The sequence below is a fragment of the Poromitra crassiceps genome (genome assembly GCF_964638095.1).
Source record: "Poromitra crassiceps genome assembly, chromosome: 17".
NCBI classification, from domain to species: Eukaryota; Metazoa; Chordata; class Actinopteri; order Beryciformes; family Melamphaidae; genus Poromitra; species Poromitra crassiceps.
The window spans coordinates 31,808,873-31,818,177 of NC_139635.1; the positions used below are offsets into that span (position 1 = coordinate 31,808,873).

The 9,305-nt window shown below is 44.3% G+C and overlaps 1 protein-coding gene across 1 annotated transcript in view; it reads left to right on the plus strand.

The window, feature by feature from the left end:
* Positions 1–7,321: 7,321 nt before the first annotated feature.
* The window catches only part of mmp16b (matrix metallopeptidase 16b (membrane-inserted)), a gene marked incomplete at both ends in the record, with an annotated part of 20,244 nt that continues 18,260 nt past the window's right edge, over positions 7,322–9,305 (plus strand). The window contains one exon of the mRNA XM_083653793.1: positions 7,322–7,450. Coding sequence (XP_083509919.1) covers positions 7,322–7,450 — 129 coding nt within the window. The remainder of the gene's footprint in view (positions 7,451–9,305) is intronic.

Consider the following 9,305-nt stretch of genomic DNA (forward strand, 5'->3'; position numbering starts at 1 on the left):
AGCCATGCTCACTTGCCAGAGCATGTGGTCTCCATGGCAGCCCATTGGGTTACACAGTAAACACCTCAAAGTAAATGAATGAACCTGTTTTAATCCAATAGGAATCCCTTCGTTTCTCAACTTTACCAGTCACCTCCTGTTTCAGTCCACGGAACACATAGTTCATAGTCATAATGTGTCATCTGAATTAGTAGTTTTGGTGTTTTTGACTTTCTTCAGACGATTTCAGTTCATGCCATTTTTGGCTTAAATGCTTTTCTTGTAGCCTACACTGCACACTGTGCCTATATGCCTATACAATCTAGAATAAAATGTTATTAGGGAGGGGGCATGAGAGTTTGCTAGTCCTGATTGCATGTGTTTTGTGGATTTTTGGAAAAGGCCTACGACCGTGCTCCGTGATGTGTCGTGGTAAATTTAGTGGATTGAAACCCCCCAAAACCTGCATCCCACGCTGAGTGAATTTCCCTGCCACCCGAGCCGTCATCAACCCCCAAAAGAAACAGAGTCGGAAGCAAATAGTTGAGTCCAACCATGGTTTTCTGGTCCACCTTCCAAGTTGCATCAGTGATGAGAGTTTATTGGTTCACAGAATTTCATCTAATAAACTCTTGAGTTGGAACCAAAAAGGATGATCATCACAAAACCAACTGTCTGAAATCATGTACAGTCACATTTAATACTATAAGCTCGTCACACAAATCTGTCATCCCATTGGTCAGAAACGGATCTACCCCCTTTTTTTTTTTACTAAACCCCCCCTCCACCGCGTATTGCTCTAAAACAAGAGATTATTTTGCAACATGGAACATTTCGCAATCAGTATCACACATGTCCAGTTGACCTGTCATTCAAAAACAGTTTGGTTTAAACCAGATCTGACCAGTTTTCAGCACAGACAAATCATAACAACCTATGTCACCCCTTTGCCTTCTTCTGAGTGGACCTAGTGCAATACAATGCATGCTATCATGAAGATTTTAGTTGGGATAAACCTCCACAGATATTTCTTCTATGTTGGGTCGATGCTGCACACCCATTAAGTCCCTTTTACACTGTGAGTGAGAGCTGTGTTCACATTATTGTGATTCGAGTAATAATCCACAATTTTTCCATATAAATAAATGTCCATTTTGCTGGTCTCATTGCCGAGATACCATACCAGACAATCAGTGATTCAAGACATAGCTATGAAACACCTATGAGTGGGTCCCTCTTTCGCTGTAAAAACGCTCCAGATGATGACGACGACGACGACGACGACAACAACAAAGGTTTGTTTGGAATAAATACAACATGGTATAAGAAATATAAAAAGTAGCAGTCTACATTGAGTGTCTTTGATGCCTGATGGGCCAGTATTTATACCAAGTGCAAAACACCAAAAGTGTCACCAAAATCAAGATAAACAACAATTTTGTAGGATTTTCACTTTTAGTCAAGCTTGTTCAAGGTAATGATGAGACGCCGACAACGATGCACCTTGTCCCCTCGACTGTGATATTCGTTGAGAGGATACTAAGAGAGTGTCCACTTCGGTATTAGGGTGTTTTCCCTGCTGTTGGTGGATGATGCTGTCCTTCTGGCATCGTCAGACTGTGCTCACTGATGTGCATTGAAGTGTTTGCTGCTCAGTGACACGGGCAGGAAGAGGGTCAGCACCTGCAAATCTGAACCCGTAGTTCTCCCCTACGTGTCTGTGACCTCCAACAGATGTGTTCCACATAGAGTTTCTTATAATTGCAACAATAGACGCCGCAGCAGCGTTTCCAACATGCATTCCATGAATAAATGAAGACGAAGGCAATTTACTGGTTCCGTTCAACACCTCCACGCTGCTACCAGCAACCTGCCTGGGCCAACAACACGACAGTCATGGTTGATTGTAGTGTTGTTGGCCCAGGCAGGTTGCTGGTAGCAGCGTGGAGGTGTTGATTCAAAAGGATGATCATTTAATCGTATCAAAATAAGACCATAATACTACAGGCGTCTTCCTGGCTATCTGCGATGCCATATTAATTACCCACAGGTCCTTACAACCGTGACAGGTAAAGCCATTTCAAAATAAAATCATCTTCTTAGTTAATATCCATTACATGAATCAAATTTCCTTAATCCATGTTCCACCCGTCTATACATGAACTGAGACATAAACCAAACCACAGGCAAGGAGAACCCTGCCAATATGATCAAACTGGCTCCTCCATTGTCTGCCCCATTCAGGTGAGGGTTGAGCAGGACGTACAGTATCTTGGAGTTTCATTCACGAGTGAGGGTAAAAGCGATCGGATTGTGATGGCGAAGAGGGACTTGAGCCACAAAACAGACTCTTGATTCACCGGTAGAACTTTATTCTCACAGATGGAGCCAAAATTAGGTTTCTCAGCAGGATGGCTGACCTGGCTCTCTGTGTCAGGGTGAGGAGAACCTCAGAGTGGAGCAGCTGCTCCTCCACATTGAGAGGAGCCAGTTGAGGAGAACCTCAGAGTGGAGCAGCTGCTCCTCCACATTGAGAGGAGCCAGTTGCGGTGGTTTTGGGCCACCTGCAAAGGACGCTCCCCTGCAGATGCCTCCCTCTGGAGGTGTACCAGACATAACCAACCCAGCACCCAGGACACACTGGAGGGAATGCTACATCTCCCTGCTGGGAATCCCCTAGCCTAGGTAAACCCAGCCCCCACGTGACCTGCTCTCTCAGTTCCCAGTCCCTAGTGACTGAGAACAGGTCTGAGAGCAGGTCACGTGGGGGATGGGTTTACCCAGGCTAGGAATCCCCCAGGAGGAGCTGGAGGGTGTTGCTGGGGGAAAGGATGTCTTCTCTGCTTACCCTGATCAACCCTGATTTAAATGTCTATGGACAGTCAGTGGTTGTCAAAGCGGGGTCCGGGGACCCCCAGGGGTCCTTGAGGGGGTTACAGGGGGTCCCCAGCAAAAAGGGCAATTCATTTTCACAAGAATTCCAACCATAAGTAACACAATGACTATTTTAATAATAATATATTAATAATAAGTGCAATACGGGCTGTCTTATGGGTAACTCTATCATCAATCACCTTATGTACGCTGATGACCTGGTCATTCTGAGTCCATACAGTGGAGGGCTACAGCAACTATTGAAAGTGTGCTCAAATTATGGCAATGAACATGACATAATTTACAATGCAAAAAAGAGTAGTGTCATGATAGTGAGAAGCCAGGAGGACAAGAAATTGGCCTTCCCAGCCTTTCACCTATCTGACAGTCATCTTTCTGTATGCCAGGAAATTAAGTACCTTGGCCACATCTTCACAGATAATCTCCATGATGATAGAGATATCTATAGACAGTGCCGCAAACTTTATGCTCAGGCTAATATGTTGCTTCGCAGGTTCAGTATGTGTTCTGGTCCTGTCAAGTGTGCACTTTTTAAAGCTTTCTGCACTCCCATGTATACAGCTTTCTTATGGTGCACATATAAGAAAGGTAGCATGCGGAGGCTTAAGGTGGCCTACAATGATGCCCTGAGGATTCTACTTGGGGTCCCTAGGTGGCATAGTGCCAGTCACTTGTTTGTGACGTGTGGAATCCACACATGTGAGGCTCTCTTAAGGCATTCTATGTATGGATTCATGTCTCGCCTGGATAAGTCCCAGAACAGCATTATTGAGGATATAGTCAATCCTGGTAAGAGCTGTCTTCGGTTCTCGTCCAGGCTGCGTAAACACTGGAGAGTCAGCCTCTATTTATGATCTTATGTTTGTTGTTTTTCTCTTCTTTTTTTTTTTACTGTATAATTTGTTGTGTGATGTTGATAATATGTATGTACTCTATGGACCCCCTGTGTGTCTGGAATAAAGTTTGAATTGAATTGAATTTGGCCATGGGTTTCACACACTTTCTGTATTAAATCATCTAAAAGTGTAATGACCCTCCTACTCTCCTGTCTTGCAGGAGCCTGGTGTTGGGGTGGTTAGACTGATTGGGTGCACCTATAGGCCCAGTGCACTCCTAGATCTTCAGACCATTCAGTCTCTCTCCCTCCTCACGATTCACCTTTTGTTCTCTTCATTTGTTTAGTTTGTGTTGTCATTTTCACTTAGTTTTAGTTAATAAATTATTGTTTTAAGTTTTACTTTGGTGTATGACTTCCCTCATCTGTTACTTCCTGGTTGTGTTGGCTAGTTATTTTCCCGTATAGTTAATAAATTATTGTTTTAACATTTACTTTCGTGTATGACTCCCCTCATTTGTTAATTCCTGGTTGTAACATTATGAGGGGAGCCATACACCAAAGTAAAAGCTAAAAAATAAAAAATAAAGTTTACAATAATGTATTAACTAAAATTAAGGGAACATAAGTAGAAATAACTACATAAAAGAACAGAACAAAAAGTTCATCGTGAGGAGGGAGAGAGACTGAATGGTCTGCAGGTCTTATCAAATGGGAGTCCGTGGTCTAATTTGTGTGAGTTTAGTCGTCCTTGACGTGAAAAAGCTTGACGACCAGCTGGTCTACTCTAGACACACACACACACACACACACACACACACATGCACACGCGCACGCACGCACGCACACACACACACACACACACACACACACACACACACACACACACACACACACGCACGCACACACATGAGAGAGAAAGAGAAAGGAGAGAGGAATTTTACACCTTATGTTGCTTAATATTGACATTATCTCCCTTCAAGAATTTACAACATTTAATAATTAATAGGCCTACAAAATAGCAAGGCTACAGGCCTACATAAAGAATCTCCAATTGGTTTCTGTTCTTAGTCCTAACCAAATGCCCTCTGCCTGCCATCTCAAATGAATGTCAAACCAATTTCTCACTTCATTAGTTTGTGGGAGGTGGATTCAGGTTGCTGAGTGTCCTGTGTCATCTGAGGTTTGCAGGCAAAAAGCTGGTGGCCTGGTTCCTCAGTGGAACACCGCCATCTTGTGGTTGGCTCTAGGCATGTCTATTAATAAAAGGGAGCGAGTGGGCAATCTCTGTTCTCTGTTTCAATTTTTGTCCCACTGATGATGTCATAGGCATGGTGACATCATCAGTGATGTCATACGAGCAAATGTGATGTCATCAGTGATGCGAAGTTGTGACACCATCAGTGATGTCATAAGAGCAAGGGAGCCCGCTGTGCACTGGCATACATATTGTGAAATCATTGTGATGTCATCAGTGAGTGATGTCATCAGTGATGCAAAGTTGGGCAAATGTGCGCTGCGCATGCCAATAGGGCAGGCGAGGCCGCGCAGCAGCTGAGCTGTGGGTGAGGCTGCTGTGCGGCCGAGCTGCGTATCCGAGCTGCAGGGCCAGCTCCGCGAGCTGCTGGGCGGGCAAGGCCGCATAGCGGCCGAGCTAGCGAGCCCTAGGAGTCAGCAGCGGGCGAGCCTAGGAGTCAGCAGCGGGCGAGCCTAGGAGTCAGCAGCGGGCGAGCCTAGGAGTCAGCAGCGGGCGAGCCTAGGAGTCGAGCACGCCTACCGCACGAGATGCCTAGTAAGACAAAACAGCAAGCTATTTTGAGTGCACTGTAGATGTGTTGCAACTGTCAGTTTGAATGTTCTAAGGTCAGTCAGTCATTGGGAAACAGAGAATTTCCCATGGCCTTTGTCATTTGGATAAGTTGTCGGGGGGGGGGGGGGGGGGTGTTAATGGAAGGAGTGTGCAATTAGTTGAGAAAGTTATTCACTTCTCAAGGTTATGCTCCTCTAAATGGTCCACGACTCATCAAGAAAGGGCAAATAGTTTTAGGCCTAGGCATACGTTTAGTGAAAAACAAATTTCAGCTACATGGTCATAACTTTAAATGCATCTCAAGGGTTGGATTTAAATGTTTTGAAACCAAGGTTAACCGCAGAGTCTCATTAAAAAAATGTCTTGACTTCTCACAGTGGCCAATTTCTAAAGCAATGTCTCAAATATTAAATCTTTCTGAATAAGAGAAAGGAGTCCCAGTTGTTACCATAACACATTTCACCATGCATCGCTGTCCACAGTGCTTTTTGCATGGGCCTATACCCAGACCCTCACAGTCACAGCTCCCTGTCAGCCAGGCAGAACCACTAAACAAACACACAATAATGACCAGACCACTGAGTATGTCTCCCACCAGGAATTATATGAAAATTTGGTAACACTTTACAATAAGGTACACATAATTTACAGTAGTTACTAGGTAACTAATGAGGAACTAACTATTAATTAATGATTAGTTAGTTAATGATTAGTTAAAGTCAGTTTGTGAGTAGCCTATAGTTAATCATTAGTTAATGATTAGTTGGTCAGTTCCTGAGTAGAGTACTTAATCATTAGTAATGGTCAGTTTGAGATAGGAGGAGTATAGGAGAATCCTTAGTTAATCATTACCTGTCCATTAGTTAGGCCTACTATTTTTGTGTACCCTACTGTAAAGTGATAGCTACATAATACTGAGTTCATGAGTAGCCTACTGAATCATTACTTAATTATTACCTGTCCATTAGTTAGGCTACTCTTTTTGTTTACCCTATTTGTAAAGTGGTGCATCATAGTGAGCAGTAGCCTACTGAATCATTACTTACATTACTTACAATAGGGTAGGCTACAGAAAAAGAGTAGCCTAACTAATGGACAGGTAATAATTAGGTAGCCTAATGATTAGCTAATGATTAACTCTACTATACTCACAAACTATAACCATTAACTAGCCATTAACTAATGATTAAACTATTCTCAGGAACTGACCAACTAATAATTAACTAATGATTAACTACTCACATACGGACTTTAACTAATCATTAACTAATAGTTAGTTCCTCATTAGTTACCTAGTAATACTGTAGCCTACATTTTGTGTAGGCTACCTTATAACGGAAAATTGCATTGGGCCTATGCAATTACTAAATCAAACACAGGTTCAGTGCGCTATTTCATCGGACACAGGCTACATGCACTGTGCACTGTGTGCAGGGCTCTCAATGATGCTGCCACCAAGGCGCGCTGCGCTGCGTGTGAGAAATCAAAGCGCAGGCGTCGAGTCGGGAGGGAGCCGATCTTGCGCAGACTAGCTACTGTACATGGCCATTGATGCCGCTGGATAGATGGAGCCCTGATGTCAATAAGAATGGCGAGGGCGGCAGTGGATGTAAAATGCGGCGTTATCTCAGCTTGACATCGCGACATTTTTTCGGGAATCTGCAAAACGTAGGTTCGCGTTTGCTCGTCTTCGCCTGAATCTGCCGTGTTGACAGCTCGCCCGATGGTTTTCATTTGACACAAGAGAGCCACAGCAAGACGGCCGGCTTCTTCTAATAAACACTGTGGAAAAACGGGTCATTATGACCTTAGTATCCGCTTCTAAAATAAAACCATCGGATTGCTTTTACGCAGCAGCCTTCTGCTTGCATTTTCTGCTGTGGATTTCGTGTGCCGTGTCCGGAGAGGAGGACCACCAATTCAGCGTTGAGGTAAGATAACGGCCTTCGCCGCTTCATCATAAATGACCGCGCTCTCTCCTCCAGATCATCTGCCTCTGCATGGGGGGGGGAGAAAAAAACAATATTGACTCTTCACGTTATCCTTGCGCATGCCACAATTACAATAACGCATTATGACATGGAGATAATATTGTCAGGACCGCACACTCACTGAACGGCAAAAACAATATCTCCTTTATGTAAGGTGCAATGAAACAGAACGATGCTCATTTGAGGTTATTACACTGCGGTGCATGAGCTGATCTGATCCAGCCCCCTGATCCCCAGTGTAGGCTACAACCCAGATATGATTGCACACTCAGTCTATTTTAAGTCGCAGTAGCCATATCATAATATTTGCACTGACTGAGATATGCTTCATGACATGGTAGCAGTACTTTTTTGGACAGGCCAGTCAAGTCACCTATTTCTGGGCGCTGTTGCAGGAGATGGAACATTTGCAGAGTCTGACCCAAGTTGCATAATATGATTTAATAATACCTTGTAATGTACCTTATTAATTGCTGCCATTCCCATCCTGGCCACGGGCAGCCCCATCCCATCAGCCTGAAGAAATGAAATGGTGGAAGTGACAGTCTCACAGACTCTCTCTCTCACACACACATCATTATTCAATTTCATGGCTGACTGAAATCTCCCTCCCAGATCTGTGCCTTTGAACAAACACAACAACACAGGAAACACACCCACAGGAAAGAGAGGGAGAGAGAGCGAGGGAAAAAAGGGATAAACAAGGCGTTTAGCTCAGCAGAAAGAGGGATGTAGGCAGGAGGGGGAGGAGGGATGGAGAGAGGAGAGAGAGAGAGCTCTAGTCGGATTAGCTAGCTGGAGCATCTAGTCTGTGTGACGATGGAAAGGCAGCTTGGTTGTGGTGTGTGGTGGACAGCTGCAGATGGACCACCTCGGTGATGGCAGGCCAGGCTGGGCTGACTCTGTGTGTGACCCCCCTGGACGATGTTTGGCCTCTCCTCCAGTCAGGCTGCACTCTGGCTTTGTAGGGCAAACAAACTGATTAAGGTCACTGTCACTGGGAGGGATGTGGCTTTAAATGGTGAGGTGCAGGTTGTGCTGCTGGAGAGCTTCTCAGCAAACACACATGTAAACTGGCATTTGGAACATACATGTGATTGTACTGTACAGTACTTGCACTATGCCTTGTAATGCAGCCCCCTAACAAGAATTGCACGTGTGTACTTGTAAAATGGCATGACACAGACCCCTCCCTATGTGATGATATTTTGTCTTTCATACCCAAATCTGAGATTATTATTTCGTCCAGAATTCCATGACTATCTGTATTTGTAGGTAGAGAGATGACAGTGAAACAAAACAGTCATGCCTCTAAATTCTCTAATTGTGTTCACTTCTTGTAAATGCAATAATGAGAATCACTGCAATAGACAATCTAGAGACAACCTATGCAGACATTCATTTGACTAAGTATCTCATAAAAGCTGGGAACCACTTCATCCATGCAGTGATCTTATGTCTAACTTTCCACAGAGGTCCATTCTAAATGTAGTAGTGTGGTTTCTGGTGATAATGAGAAATTGCTTGCGTGATGGTTTCTGTCAGTGAAGTCGCTCCGTAGCCTCTGAGAGGCGGTAGTAGGAATGGAGCACAGCCATATCTTTATCCCTATTTTATTGTGGCAGTGGCCTGGAGGCTGGAGAAATGGGCTTGTGACTGGAAGGTTGCCAGTTTGAATTCCTCGGCAGAACTGGGTGGAGAGAATCCATAAACAATGCTCTCTCCCCTCCCTTAATGACTACCATTTGTGCCCTTGAGCAAGGCAATCTTGCTGCTCCGGCGGAGTTGCTTTTTG